The sequence below is a fragment of the Pseudophryne corroboree genome, chromosome 2, assembly GCF_028390025.1.
Source record: "Pseudophryne corroboree isolate aPseCor3 chromosome 2, aPseCor3.hap2, whole genome shotgun sequence".
Taxonomy (NCBI): Eukaryota; Metazoa; Chordata; class Amphibia; order Anura; family Myobatrachidae; genus Pseudophryne; species Pseudophryne corroboree.
In genome coordinates this window covers 33,112,803-33,129,140 of record NC_086445.1, presented here as the reverse complement: position 1 = coordinate 33,129,140, position 16,338 = coordinate 33,112,803, and the positions used below count along the sequence as shown (strand labels likewise).

The 16,338-nt window shown below is 47.2% G+C and overlaps 1 protein-coding gene across 2 annotated transcripts in view; it reads right to left on the bottom strand.

Annotated features, from left to right (window-relative positions):
- The window catches only part of P4HA3 (prolyl 4-hydroxylase subunit alpha 3), an 86,237-nt gene extending 82,036 nt beyond the window's left edge, over positions 1–4,201 (bottom strand). For both annotated transcript variants that reach the window (XM_063950985.1, XM_063950986.1), the window contains exon 1: positions 3,802–4,201. In XM_063950985.1, coding sequence (XP_063807055.1) covers positions 3,802–4,019 — 218 coding nt within the window. In that variant the 5' untranslated portion in view covers positions 4,020–4,201. The remainder of the gene's footprint in view (positions 1–3,801) is intronic.
- Positions 4,202–16,338: the final 12,137 nt, after the last annotated feature.

Genomic DNA, 16,338 nt, shown 5'->3' with positions numbered 1-16,338 from the left:
ATACAGAGATCATCAGTGACAGCTGTATACTACAGAGAGCATCAGTGACCATCATATATTACAGAGTGCATCAGTGACCATCATATAATAAAGAGAACATTGGTGACCTCCATATAACACAGAGAGCATCAGTGACTGCCATATAATACAGAGGGCATCAGTGACAGCCATATACTACAGAGAGCATCAGTGACCATCATATATTACACAGTGCATCAGTGACCATCATATATTACAGAGTGCATCAGTGACCATCATATAATAAAGAGAGCATTGGTGACCTCCATATAATACTGGGAGCATCAGTGACTGCCATATACTACAGATAGCATCAGTGACCATCATATATTACAGAGTGCATCAGTGACCATCATATATTACAGAGTGCATCAGTGACCATCATATAATAAAGAGAGCATTGGTGACCTCCATATAATACTGGGAGCATCAGTGACTGCCATATAATACAGAGGGCATCAGTGACAGCCATATACTACAGATAGCATCAGTGACATCATATAATACAGAGAGCATCAGTGACCATCATATAATAAAGAGAGCATTGGTGACCTGCATCAGAGGCGTCACCGGGTGTGGTGACACCCGGTGCGCACCCCTGATCTCCTGCCGCGATCGCGGCAAAAAGGGGCGTGGCCTTGTACATAGGGGGCGTGGCTTCGCGGGGATCCCGGAATCGTCAGTCTGGGGGCGTGCCCAGCATCTCCGGAGATGCTGGGCTTCCCCCAGAGCCAGTCTCCGTCCGCTGTCGGCTCCTCTTCTGTGACAGGAGCCGGGTGCTGTAGGAGACTTTCTCACTGCAGCACCTGGTTCCTGTCAGTGCGGAGGAGCTGACATTTGGTGTCACCCTCCTCCAGGCGTCACACCCTGGTGCGGGCCGCACCCCCCGCACCCGCCTTGTGACGCCACTGACCTGCATATAATACTGGGAGCATCAGTGACTGCCATATAATACAGAGGGCATCAGTGACAGCCATATACTACAGATAGCATCAGTGACATCATATAATACAGAGAGCATCAGTGACCATCATATAATAAAGAGAGCATTGGTGACCTCCATATAATACTGGGAGCATCAGTGACTGCCATATAATACAGAGGGCATCAGTGACAGCCATATACTACAGATAGCATCAATGACATCATATAATACAGAGAGCATCAGTGACCATCATATAATAAAGAGAGCATTGGTGACCTCCATATAATACTGGGAGCATCAGTGACTGCCATATAATACAGAGGGCATCAGTGACCATCATATAATACAGAGAGCATCAATGACTGCCATATAATACAGAGAACATCAGGGACATCCATGTAATACAGAGAGCATCAGTGATCACCATAAAATACAGGGAGCATCACGGACTGCCACATAATACAGAGAGCATCACAGTGACCACCATATAAAACAGAGAGTATCAATGACTTCCATATAATACAGAGAGCATCAGTGATTGCCATATAATACAGACAGCATCAGTGACTGACATATAACAGAGCATCAGTGACCACCATATAATACAGAAAGTATTGTAGGGACCACCATATAATACAGAGAGCATCAGTGATTGCCATATAATACAGAGAGCATCAGTGACTGACATATAATACAGAGAGCATCAGTGACTGCCATATAATACAGAAAGTATTGCAGGGACCACCATATAATACAGAGAGCATCAGTGATTGCCATATAATATAGAGAGCATCAGTGACTGACATATAATACAGAGAGCATCAGTGACTGCCATATAATAGAGCATTAGTGACTACCATATAATACAGAAAGTATTGCAGGGACCACCATATAATACAGAGAGCATCAGTGACTGACATATAATACAGAGAGCATCAGTGACTGCCATATAATAGAGCATTAGTGACTACCATATAATACAGAAAGTATTGCAGGGACCACCATATAATACAGAGAGCATCAGTGACTGCCAAATAATAGAGAATCAGTGACCACCATATAATACAGAAAGTATTGCAGGGACCACCATATAAAACAGAGAGCATCAATGACTACCATATAATACAGAGAGCATCAGTGACTGACATATAACAGAGCATCAGTGACCACCATATAATACAGAAAGTATTGCAGGGACCACCATATAAAACAGAGAGCATCAATGACTACCATATAATACAGAGAGCATCAGTGACTGACATATAACAGAGCATCAGTGACCACCATATAATACAGAAAGTATTGCAGGGACCACCATATAATACAGAGAGCATCTCAGTGACTGCCATACAATAGAGAGCATGAATGACCGCCACATAATGCAGAGAAGTGTGACCATAATATAGGAAAGAGTATTTTTGATAGCCTCACAATATTATTCCCTGATCAATAATTAGCCCATCCTCAAGAACCATTAACTGCTTCAGCATCATCGTAACCAACCTCATTCAGTGTAATTAATATAATTCATGCCTTTACAATAATTACCTTCATAATCCCCAATATTAATTAGCACCAACATCATCAAATAATTCCATTTAATTACCTGCCTCAGTCTCATCTTAATTAACCCCTTACCGCATATTGGGGGTCATTCTGAGTTGTTCGCTCGTTGCCAAATTTTGCAACGGAGCGATTAAGGCAAAAATACGCATGCGCATGGTACGCAGTGCGCATGCGCTAAGTATTTTAGCACAAAAGTTAGTAGATTTACTCACGTCCGAACGAAGAATTTTCACCGTTGAAGTGATCGTAGTGTGATTGACAGGAAGTGGGTGTTTCTGGGCGGAAACTGACCGTTTTCTGGGAGTATGCGGAAAAACGCAGGCGTGCCAGGATAAAACATGGGAGTGTCTGGAGAAACGGGAGAGTGTCTGGATGAACGCTGGGCGTGTGTGTGACGTCAAACCAGGAATGAAACTGACTGAACTGATCACAGTGTAGGAGTAAGTCTCGAGCTACTCAGAAACTGCTAAGAAATTTCTATTCGCAATTCTGCTAATCTTTCGTTCGCAATTCTGCTAAGCTAAGATACACTACCAGAGGGCGGCGGCCTAGCGTGTGCAATGCTGCTAAAAGCAGCTAGCGAGCGAACAACTCGGAATGACCACCATTGTTGCTATTACACAGATAATGCAGTAATGAGATGTAGTTACTGAATACCCTGTAGGGTAAGTGTATACTGCCTGATCTCCTGTAGGGGAGAAAACCAGCTATGCAGTAATACATAATGGTTATAATGCTTATTCCTTTGGGGAACAGCAAATACTGTAGATCATATAATTCTGTGTAGAAGGAAATATCTGGGTTGATACTGTAAGAGACAGATATATATGTTGCATTAAACTTTCAAAGTGTGAATGGAAACCCAAGAGACGGGTCCCAGAGGGCTGTGTAATACTGGAGACGTATGTGGTATTGAGCAAACTGCCTGCAGTGCCAAAATCCTATTTTTAACCCACCAGTGTCCAACACATCATAAACCAGCGAAACACAGTGTATTGTTTCCTGTAGTCGTTAAACTACTTAAAGTAATGCATAGATTGCAAGCTTTTGGCCCATCAGATATTATCTTACAAAAAAAAAAAAAGCATATAATGCAGATTTAGGCAATCTATGGTTTTACAGCTGTCAGTATACTACAAATACCAGACTGCCCTGCTGCCAGATGTTATCATGGTGAGCTGGCACTTGTAGTTCTGCCACAGCTGGAGAGCCACAAAATGCCCATGTCTGTGATATAATGAAAGAAAAAAAGATTTGTAGTTTATTTCTATGTATTATTAATGTTAAATTACCTGCGCAGATCATCCAGGCGGTGGTTCTCCGCTTCCAGGTAAGTCCCCAGGTGCTGTACCAGTTTCTGCTCCGTCTCCATAGCCTGCTGGACGTTCAGCATTGAGCTGTACATGTCTGCTAAGGTGCGTTCTATCAATCCCAGGTACAAGAACCAAATCCACAACTTCTGTCCACTCAGATACATCCTGAGAGCAGAAGCACAGAGACCAGCTCTCATCCTCCAGAGCTGCAGGTAGTGATGCCTTCTACTGGACAGTAGGCCACCAAGTGTCCCCCGCCTTTCCCTGTGGTCCCTCCTGGGCAGTGTACCCAGATGTACAGGAGAGAGGATGAGGCATGTGCTGGGTTAGAGGGATGGTGGCTCCTGCAGTCTGTGAGTGTTGGCAGGCAGCCTCTCTCTGTGGCTGGGATCTGGCAGAGACACCGCCTGCAGCAGCCTAATAATTGTGGGATAGCCCAGACCGGAGGAGGAGGAGGAGGATGGAGCATTCTTATTACAGGGGAATAATCCTCATTCACCCCCCTCCCTGAGGTCTCATTACCTGAATACAATATGCAGGCGGGTCAGTATTTATCATTCTCTCCCCACATTACTGAGCGCCGACTTATTCTAACAAACTTCACTTCACTTCTAAAACTTTCCAGTGTGCCAATGAGACATCCTGACACTGTGGCCTGCACACCAGAAGCCAGACACTTTCATTCTCTCACTATTTTCTGTAGAGATGAGCGGGTTCGGTTTCTCTGAATCCGAACCCGCACGAACTTCATGTTTTTTTTCACGGGTCCGAGCGACTCGGATCTTCCCGCCTTGCTCGGTTAACCCGAGCGCGCCCGAACGTCATCATGACGCTGTCGGATTCTCGCGAGACTCGGATTCTATATAAGGAGCCGCGCGTCGCCGCCATTTTCACACGTGCATTGAGATTGATAGGGAGAGGACGTGGCTGGCGTCCTCTCCGTTATAGTAGAAAAGAGTAAAGACTGAGTGACTTAGTTATAATTGTGGGGAGGATTGGGGACGGGGAGCAGCTGTTAGGGAGTACAGTGATTTAGATTAGGAGAGAGAGAGAGAGAGAGAGAGATTGACCTGATTTACTGGAGCTTAGGAGTACTGTAGAAGAGAGTGCAGAGTTTACTAGTGACTGACCACAGTGACCACCAGACAGTGCAGTTTTATTTAATATATCCGTTCTCTGCCTGAAAAAAACGATACACACAGTGACTCAGTCACATACCATATCTGTGTGCACTGCTCAGCCCAGTGTGCTGCATCATCTATGTATATATTATATATCTGACTGTGCTCAGCTCACACAGCTTATAATTGTGGGGGAGACTGGGGAGCACTGCAGTGCCAGTTATAGGTTATAGCAGGAGCCAGGAGTACAAGACAGTCACATACCATATCTGTGTGCACTGCTCAGCCCAGTGTGCTGCATCATCTATGTATATATTATATATCTGACTGTGCTCAGCTCACACAGCTTATAATTGTGGGGGAGACTGGGGAGCACTGCAGTGCCAGTTATAGGTTATAGCAGGAGCCAGGAGTACATATTATATTAAAATTAAACAGTGCACACTTTTGCTGCAGGAGTGCCACTGCCAGTGTGACTGACCAGTGACCTGACCACACTGACCACCAGTATAGTTAGTAGTATACTATATTGTGATTGCCTGAAAAAGTTAAACACTCGTCGTGTGACTTCACTTGTGTGGTGTTTTTTTTTTTATTCTATAAAAAACTCATTCTGCTGACAGACAGTGTCCAGCAGGTCCGTCATTATATAATATATATACCTGTCCGGCTGCAGTAGTGATATATATATATTTTTTATATCATTATTTATCATCCAGTCGCAGCAGACACAGTACGGTAGTTCACGGCTGTAGCTACCTCTGTGTCGGCACTCGGCAGTCCGTCCATAATTGTATACCACCTAACCGTGTTTTTTTTTTCTTTCTTCTTTATACATACATACTACGACATCTCTTTATCAACCAGTCTATATTAGCAGCAGACACAGTACAGTACGGTAGTTCACGGCTGTGGCTACCTCTGTGTCGGCACTCGGCAGTCCGTCCATAATTGTATACCACCTAACCGTGGTTTTTTTTTCTTTCTTCTTTATACATACATACTACGACATCTCTTTATCAACCAGTCTATATTAGCAGCAGACACAGTACAGTACGGTAGTTCACGGCTGTGGCTACCTCTGTGTCGGCACTCGGCAGTCCGTCCATAATTGTATACCACCTAACCGTGGTTTTTTTTTCTTTCTTCTTTATACGTACATACTACGACATCTCTTTATCAACCAGTCTATATTAGCAGCAGACACAGTACAGTACGGTAGTTCACGGCTGTGGCTACCTCTGTGTCGGCACTCGGCAGTCCGTCCATAATTGTATACCACCTAACCGTGGTTTTTTTTTCTTTCTTCTTTATACATACATACTACGACATCTCTTTATCAACCAGTCTATATTAGCAGCAGACACAGTACAGTACGGTAGTTCACGGCTGTGGCTACCTCTGTGTCGGCACTCGGCAGTCCGTCCATAATTGTATACCACCTAACCGTGGTTTTTTTTTCTTTCTTCTTTATACGTACATACTACGACATCTCTTTATCAACCAGTCTATATTAGCAGCAGACACAGTACAGTACGGTAGTTCACGGCTGTGGCTACCTCTGTGTCGGCACTCGGCAGTCCGTCCATAATTGTATACCACCTAACCGTGGTTTTTTTTTCTTTCTTCTTTATACATACATACTACGACATCTCTTTATCAACCAGTCTATATTAGCAGCAGACACAGTACAGTACGGTAGTTCACGGCTGTGGCTACCTCTGTGTCGGCACTCGGCAGTCCGTCCATAATTGTATACCACCTACCCGTGGTTTTTTTTTCTTTCTTCTTTATACATACATACTACGACATCTCTTTATCAACCAGTCTATATTAGCAGCAGACACAGTACAGTACGGTAGTTCACGGCTGTGGCTACCTCTGTGTCGGCACTCGGCAGTCCGTCCATAATTGTATACCACCTAACTGTGGTTTTTTTTTCTTTCTTCTTTATACATACATACTACGACATCTCTTTATCAACCAGTCTATATTAGCAGCAGACACAGTACAGTACGGTAGTTCACGGCTGTGGCTACCTCTGTGTCGGCACTCGGCAGTCCGTCCATAATTGTATACTAGTATCCATCCATCTCCATTGTTTACCTGAGGTGCCTTTTAGTTGTGCCTATTAAAATATGGAGAACAAAAATGTCGAGGTTCCAAAATTAGGGAAAGATCAAGATCCACTTCCACCTCGTGCTGAAGCTGCTGCCACTAGTCATGGCCGAGACGATGAAATGCCAGCAACGTCGTCTGCCAAGGCCGATGCCCAATGTCATAGTACAGAGCATGTCAAATCCAAAACACCAAATATCAGTAAAAAAAGGACTCCAAAACCTAAAATAAAATTGTCGGAGGAGAAGCGTAAACTTGCCAATATGCCATTTACCACACGGAGTGGCAAGGAACGGCTGAGGCCCTGGCCTATGTTCATGGCTAGTGGTTCAGCTTCACATGAGGATGGAAGCAATCAGCCTCTCGCTAGAAAAATGAAAAGACTCAAGCTGGCAAAAGCACAGCAAAGAACTGTGCATTCTTCGAAATCCCAAATCCACAAGGAGAGTCCAATTGTGTCGGTTGCGATGCCTGACCTTCCCAACACTGGACGTGAAGAGCATGCGCCTTCCACCATTTGCACGCCCCCTGCAAGTGCTGGAAGGAGCACCCGCAGTCCAGTTCCTGATAGTCAGATTGAAGATGTCAGTGTTGAAGTACACCAGGATGAGGAGGATATGGGTGTTGCTGGCGCTGGGGAGGAAATTGACCAGGAGGATTCTGATGGTGAGGTGGTTTGTTTAAGTCAGGCACCCGGGGAGACACCTGTTGTCCGTGGGAGGAATAGGGCCGTTGACATGCCTGGTCAAAATACAAAAAAAAATCAGCTCTTCGGTGTGGAGGTATTTCACCAGAAATGCGGACAACATTTGTCAAGCCGTGTGTTGCCTTTGTCAAGCTGTAATAAGTAGGGGTAAGGACGTTAACCACCTCGGAACATCCTCCCTTATACGTCACCTGCAGCGCATTCATAATAAGTCAGTGACAAGTTAAAAAACTTTGGGTGACAGCGGAAGCAGTCCACTGACCAGTAAATCCCTTCCTCTTGTAACCAAGCTCACGCAAACCACCCCACCAACTCCCTCAGTGTCAATTTCCTCCTTCCCCAGGAATGCCAATAGTCCTGCAGGCCATGTCACTGGCAATTCTGATGATTCCTCTCCTGCCTGGGATTCCTCCGATGCATCCTTGCGTGTAACGCCTACTGCTGCTGGCGCTGCTGTTGTTGCTGCTGGGAGTCGATGGTCATCCCAGAGGGGAAGTCGTAAGACCACTTTTACTACTTCCACCAAGCAATTGACTGTCCAACAGTCCTTTGCGAGGAAGATGAAATATCACAGCAGTCATCCTACTGCAAAGCGGATAACTGAGGCCTTGGCATCCTGGGTGGTGAGAACCGTGGTTCCGGTATCCATCATTACTGCAGAGCCAACTAGAGACTTGTTGTAGGTACTGTGTCCCCGGTACCAAATACCATCTAGGTTCCATTTCTCTAGGCAGGCGATACCGAAAATTTACACAGACCTCAGAAAAAGAGTCACCAGTGTCCTAAAAAATGCAGCTGTACCCAATGTCCACTTAACCACGGACATGTGGACAAGTGGAGCAGGGCAGGGTCAGGAGTATATGACTGTGACAGCCCACTGGGTAGATGTATGGACTCCCGCCGCAAGAACAGCAGCGGCGGCACCAGTAGCAGCATCTCGCAAACGCCAACTCTTTCCTAGGCAGGCTACGCTTTGTATCACCGGTTTCCAGAATACCCACACAGCTGAAAACCTCTTACGGCAACTGAGGAAGATCATCGCGGAATGGCTTACCCCAATTGGACTCTCCTGTGGATTTGTGGCATCAGACAACGCCAGCAATATTGTGTGTGCATTAAATATGGGCAAATTCCAGCACGTCCCATGTTTTGCACATACCTTGAATTTGGTGGTGCAGAATTATTTAAAAAACGACAGGGGCGTGCAAGAGATGCTGTCGGTGGCCAGAAGAATTGCGGGACATTTTCGGCATACAGGCACCACGTACAGAAGACTGGAGCACCACCAAAAACTACTGAACCTGCCCTGCCATCATCTGAAGCAAGAAGTGGTAACGAGGTGGAATTCAACCCTCTATATGCTTCAGAGGTTGGAGGAGCAGCAAAAGGCCATTCAAGCCTATACAATTGAGCACGATATAGGAGGTGGAATGCACCTGTCTCAAGCGCAGTGGAGAATGATTTCAACGTTGTGCAAGGTTCTGATGCCCTTTGAACTTGCCACACGTGAAGTCAGTTCAGACACTGCCAGCCTGAGTCAGGTCATTCCCCTCATCAGGCTTTTGCAGAAGAAGCTGGAGACATTGAAGGAGGAGCTAACACGGAGCGATTCCGCTAGGCATGTGGGACTTGTGGATGGAGCCCTTAATTCGCTTAACAAGGATTCACGGGTGGTCAATCTGTTGAAATCAGAGCACTACATTTTGGCCACCGTGCTCGATCCTAGATTTAAAGCCTACCTTGGATCTCTCTTTCCGGCAGACACAAGTCTGCTGGGGTTGAAAGACCTGCTGGTGAGAAAATTGTCAAGTCAAGCGGAACGCGACCTGTCAACATCTCCTCCTTCACATTCTCCCGCAACTGGGGGTGCGAGGAAAAGGCTCAGAATTCCGAGCCCACCCGCTGGCGGTGATGCAGGGCAGTCTGGAGCGACTGCTGATGCTGACATCTGGTCCGGACTGAAGGACCTGACAACGATTACGGATACGGACATGTCGTCTACTGGCACTGCATATGATTCTCTCCCCATTGAAAGAATGGTGGAGGATTATATGAGTGACCGCATCCAAGTAGGCACGTCACACAGTCCGTACTTATACTGGCAGGAAAAAGAGGCAATTTGGAGGCCCTTGCACAAACTGGCTTTATTCTACCTAAGTTGCCCTCCCACAAGTGTGTACTCCGAAAGAGTGTTTAGTGCCGCCGCTCACCTTGTCAGCAATCGGCGTACGAGGTTACATCCAGAAAATGTGGAGAAGACGATGTTCATTAAAATGAATTATAATCAATTCCTCCGCGGAGACATTGACCAGCAGCAATTGCCTCCACAAAGTACACAGGGAGCTGAGATGGTGGATTCCAGTGGGGACGAATTGATAATCTGTGAGGAGGGGGATGTACACGGTGATATATCGGAGGATGATGATGAGGTGGACATCTTGCCTCTGTAGAGCCAGTTTGTGCAAGGAGAGATTAATTGCTTCTTTTTTGGTGGGGGTCCAAACCATCCCGTCATTTCAGTCACAGTCATGTGGCAGACCCTGTCACTGAAATGATGGGTTGGTTAAAGTGTGCATGTCCTGTTTATACAACATAAGGGTGGGTGGGAGGGCCCAAGGACAATTCCATCTTGCACCTCTTTTTTCTTTTCTTTTTCTTTGCGTCATGTGCTGTTTGGGGAGGGTTTTTTGGAAGGGACATCCTGCGTGACACTGCAGTGCCACTCCTAAATGGGCCCGGTGTTTGTGTCGGCCACTAGGGTCGCTAATCTTACTCACACAGCTACCTCATTGCGCCTCTTTTTTTCTTTGCGTCATGTGCTGATTGGGGAGGGTTTTTTGGAAGGGACATCCTGCGTGACACTGCAGTGCCACTCCTAAATGGGCCCGGTGTTTGTGTCGGCCACTAGGGTCGCTAATCTTACTCACACAGCTACCTCATTGCGCCTCTTTTTTTCTTTGCGTCATGTGCTGATTGGGGAGGGTTTTTTGGAAGGGACATCCTGCGTGACACTGCAGTGCCACTCCTAAATGGGCCCGGTGTTTGTGTCGGCCACTAGGGTCGCTAATCTTACTCACACAGCTACCTCATTGCGCCTCTTTTTTTCTTTGCGTCATGTGCTGATTGGGGAGGGTTTTTTGGAAGGGACATCCTGCGTGACACTGCAGTGCCACTCCTAAATGGGCCCGGTGTTTGTGTCGGCCACTAGGGTCGCTTATCTTACTCACACAGTCAGCTACCTCATTGCGCCTCTTTTTTTCTTTGCGTCATGTGCTGTTTGGGGAGGGTTTTTTGGAAGGGACATCCTGCGTGACACTGCAGTGCCACTCCTAAATGGGCCCGGTGTTTGTGTCGGCCACTAGGGTCGCTTATCTTACTCACACAGTCAGCTACCTCATTGCGCCTCTTTTTTTCTTTGCGTCATGTGCTGTTTGGGGAGGGTTTTTTGGAAGGGACATCCTGCGTGACACTGCAGTGCCACTCCTAAATGGGCCCGGTGTTTGTGTCGGCCACTAGGGTCGCTTATCTTACTCACACAGTCAGCTACCTCATTGCGCCTCTTTTTTTCTTTGCGTCATGTGCTGTTTGGGGAGGGTTTTTTGGAAGGGACATCCTGCGTGACACTGCAGTGCCACTCCTAAATGGGCCCGGTGTTTGTGTCGGCCACTAGGGTCGCTTATCTTACTCACACAGTCAGCTACCTCATTGCGCCTCTTTTTTTCTTTGCGTCATGTGCTGTTTGGGGAGGGTTTTTTGGAAGGGACATCCTGCGTGACACTGCAGTGCCACTCCTAGATGGGCCAGGTGTTTGTGTCGGCCACTAGGGTCGCTTAGCTTAGTCATCCAGCGACCTCGGTGCAAATTTTAGGACTAAAAATAATATTGTGAGGTGTGAGGTATTCAGAATAGACTGAAAATTAGTGGAAATTATTGTTTTTGAGGTTAATAATAATATGGGATCAAAATGACCCCCAAATTCTATGATTTAAGCTGTTTTTTAGGGTTTTTTGAAAAAAACACCCGAATCCAAAACACACCCGAATCCGACAAAAAAAATTCGGTGAGGTTTTGCCAAAACGCGGTCGAACCCAAAACACGGCCGCGGAACCGAACCCAAAACCAAAACACAAAACCCGAAAAATTTCAGGCGCTCATCTCTAATTTTCTGTTGCCCGCGGTGAAGTCGCTTCTGCTGACAGATTTTTTAGTAATTTGAGGTGGGAGTAGTCCGTGTGGCCCACGGCATTACACAGATTGGCAGCGGCTATGCCATCACCTTCCACTCGCCCTGGGGTTTTATGTTTGCTACTTACCCCCCTTGAGCCCGGCCAAGATTATATATAGGGCTGGATTCAGAGGTGCCCGCTATTGCGTCTTTATTGCGGTGCCACGGGTGCGATAATCTGCAAATGCTGGTTACAGCCTTCTCCTTGTGTACTAGCCTGCGCCGGACTGTGCAAGCCCTGAGATGCCCGCTTTCATTGCCCGTGCACGGGGGACTATCGCCAGTGGTTGTAGACAGTCCGCCATCAGCGTACCACCCTGTCCACCTGCATATGGCAGGGCCAGCGTCTCAGTCTGAAGATGGCTTCTTCTGTGCAGTGGCGTATCTATGATGAGTGCAGTGTGTGCGGTGCACACGGCCCCTCTGGACACCATGCACCCATTTTTCTCTAACGTCCTAAGTGGATGCTGGGGACTCCGTCAGGACCATGGGGGTTTAGCGGCTCCGCAGGAGACAGGGCACAATAATAAAAGCTTTAGGATCAGGTGGTGTGCACTGGCTCCTCCCCCTATGACCCTCCTCCAAGCCTCAGTTAGATTTTTGTGCCCGGCCGAGAAGGGTGCAATCTAGGTGGCTCTCCTGAGCTGCTTAGAATAAAAGTTTAAGTTAGGTTTTTTATTTTCAGTGAGTCCTGCTGGCAACAGGCTCACTGCTACGAGGGACTTAGGGGAGAGAAGTAAACTCACCTGCGTGCAGGATGGATTTGCTTCTTAGGCTACTGGACACCATTAGCTCCAGAGGGAGTCGGAACACAGGTCTCACCCTGGGGTTCGTCCCGGAGCCGTGCCGCCGACCCCCCTTGCAGATGCCGAAGTTGAAGAGGTCCAGAGGTCCAGAAACAGGCGGCAGAAGACTTTCAGTCTTCATAAGGTAGCGCACAGCACTGCAGCTGTGCGCCATTGTTGTCAGCACACTTCATACCAGCGGTCACTGAGGGTGCAGGGCGCTGGGGGGGGCGCCCTGGGCAGCAATGTATTATACCTTTTTATGGCTAAAATACATCACATATAGCCCTTGAGGCTATATGGATGTATTTAACCCCTGCCAGATCTCACAAACTCCGGGAGAAGAGCCCGCCGTTTTAGGGGGCGGGGCCTATTCTCCTCAGCACACGGCGCCATTTTCCTGCTCAGCTCTGCTGTGAGGAAGGCTCCCAGGCTCTCCCCTGCACTGCACTACAGAAACAGGGTTAAAACAGAGAGGGGGGGCACTTATTTGGCGATATGATTACATATGTGAAAATGCTATAAGGGAAAACACTTGTATAAGGGGTTGTCCCTGTATAATTATAGCGTTTTTGGTGTGTGCTGGCAAACTCTCCCTCTGTCTCCCCAAAGGGCTAGTGGGGTCCTGTCCTCTATCAGAGCATTCCCTGTGTGTGTGCTGTGTGTCGGTACGTGTGTGTCGACATGTAGGAGGACGATGTTGGTGAGGAGGCGGAGCAAATTGCCTGTATTGGTGATGTCACTCTCTAGGGAGTCGACACCGGAATGGATGGCTTATTTAGGAATTACGTGATAATGTCAACACGATGCAAGGTCGGTTGACGACATGAGACGGCCGGCAAACAAATTAGTACCTGTCCAGGCGTCTCAGACACCGTCAGGGGCTTGTAAAAACGCCCATTTACCTCAGTTGGTCGACACAGACACAGACACGGACACTGACTTCAGTGTCGACGGTGAAGAAACAAACGTATTTTCCTTTAGGGCCACACGTTACATGTTAAGGGCAATGAAGGAGGTGTTACATATTTCTGATACTACAAGTACCACAAATAAGGGTATTATGTAGGGTGGGAATAATCTACTTGTAGTTTTTCCTGAATCAGATAAATTAAAGTGTGTGATGATACGTGGGTTTCCTCCGATAGAAAATTATTGGAGGTATACCCTTTCCCGCCAGAAGTGAGGGCGAGTTGGGAAACACACCTTAGGGTGGATAAGGCGCTCACACGCTTATAAAAACAAGTGGCGTTACCGTCTCCAGATACGGCCGCCCTCAAAGAGCCAGCTGATAGGAAGCTGAAAAATATCCTAAAAAGTATATACACACATACTGGTGTTATACTACGACCAGCAATCGCCTCAGCCTGGATGTGCAGCGCTGGGGGGGCTTGGTCGGATTTCCTGACTGAAAATATTGATACCCTTGACAGGAACAATGGCCCTCATTCCGAGTTGATCGGTCGCAAGGCGAATTTAGCAGAGTTACACACGCTAAGCCTACGCCTACTGGGAGTGTATCTTAGCTTCTTAAAATTGCGACCGATGTATTCGCAATATTGCGATTACAAACTACTTTGCAGTTTCTGAGTAACTTCAACCTTACTCTGCCTGTGCGATCAGTTCAGTGTTTGTCGTTCCTGGTTTGACGTCACAAACACACCCAGCGTTCGCTCAGACACTCCCCCGTTTCTCCAGCCACTCCTGCGTTTTTTCCGGAAACGGTAGCGTTTTCATCCACACGCCCATAAAACGCCGTGTTTCCGCCCAGTAACACCCATTTCCCGTCAATCACATTACGATCGCCGGAGCGATGAAAAAGCCGTGAGTAAAAATACTATCTTCATTGTTAAATTACTTGGCGCAGTCGCAGTGCGAATATTGCGCATGCGTACTAAGCGGATTTTCATTGCGATGCGATGAAAAATACCGAGCGAACGACTCGGAATGAGGGCCAATATTTTATTGACTATAGAGCATTTTAAGGATGCATTTCTATATATGCGAGATGCGCAGAGGGATATTTGCATTCTGGCATCAAGAGTAGATGTGATGTCCATATCTGCCAGACGATGTTTATAGACACGACAGTGGTCAGGTGATGCAGATTCCAGACGGCACATGGAAGTATTGCCGTATAAAGGGGCGGTCCATCGGACCTGGTGGCCATGGCAACAGCTGGAAAATCCACTTTTGTTACCCCAAGTCACATCTCAGCAGAAAAGGACACAGTCTTTTCAGTCTCAGTCCTTTCGTACCCATAAAGGCAGGCGGGCAAAAGGCCAGTCATATCTGCCCAGGGTTAGAGGAAAAGAAGACTGCAGCAGGCAGCCCATTCCCAGGAACAGAAGTCCTCCACAGCTTCTGCCAAGTCCGCAGCATGACGCTGGGGCCATACAAGCGGACTCAGGTGCGGTGGGGGGTCATCTCAAGAGTTTCAGCACGCAGTGGGCTCACTCGCAAGTGGACTCCTGGATCCTACACGTAGTATCCCAGGTGTACATTGGAAATTCGAGACGTCTTCCCCTCACAAGTTCCTGAAGTCTGCTTTACCAACGTCTCCCTCCGACAGGGAGGCAGTATTGGAAAAAAATTCACAGGCTGAAATCCCAGCAGGTGATAATCAAAGTACCCCTCCTACAACAAGGGAAGGGGTATTATTCCACACTATATTGTGGTACTGAAGCCAAACGGCTCGGTGAGATCTAAAAGATTTGAACAATTACATACAAGGGTTCAAATCAAGATGGAGTCACTCAGAGCAGTGATAGCGAACCAGGACGATATGGTGTCACTGGATATCAGGGACGCTTACCTACATGTCCAAATTTTGCCCTTCTCACCAAGGGTATCTCAGGTTCGTGGTACAGAACTGTCACTATCAGTTCAGACGCTGCCGTTTGGATTGTCCACGGCACCCCGGGTCTTTACCATGGTAATGGCCGAAATGATGATTCTTCCTAAAAGAAATATGGACGCTTTCCTGATAAGGGCAAGGTCCAGAGAACAGTTGGCGGTCGGAGTAGCACTATCTCAAGTAGTTCTACGACAGCACGAGTGGATTCTAAATATTCCAAAATCGCAGCTTTTTCCGACGACACGTCTAATGTTCCTAGGAATGATTCTGGACACAGTCCAGAAAAGGATGTTTTCTCCCGGAGAAGAAGACCAGGGAGTTATCCGAGCTAGTCAGGAACCTCCTAAAACCAGGAAAAGTATCAGTGCATCATTGCACAAGGGTCCTGTGAAAAATTGTGGTTTCTTACAAAGCGATCCCATTCGGTAGATTTCACGCAAGAACCTTTCAGTGGAATCTGCTGGGAAAATGGTCCGGATCGCATCTTCAGATGCATCAGCGGATAACCCTGTCTCCAAGGACAAGGGTGTTTTCTTCTGCGGTGGCTGCAGAGTGCTCATCTATGAAAGGGCCGCAGATTCGACATTCAGGACTGGGTCCTGGTGACCACGGATGCCAGCCTGAGTGGCTGGGGAGCAGTCACACAAGGAAAAAATTTCCAGGGAGTGTGATCAAGTCTGGAGACTTCTCTCCACATAAATATA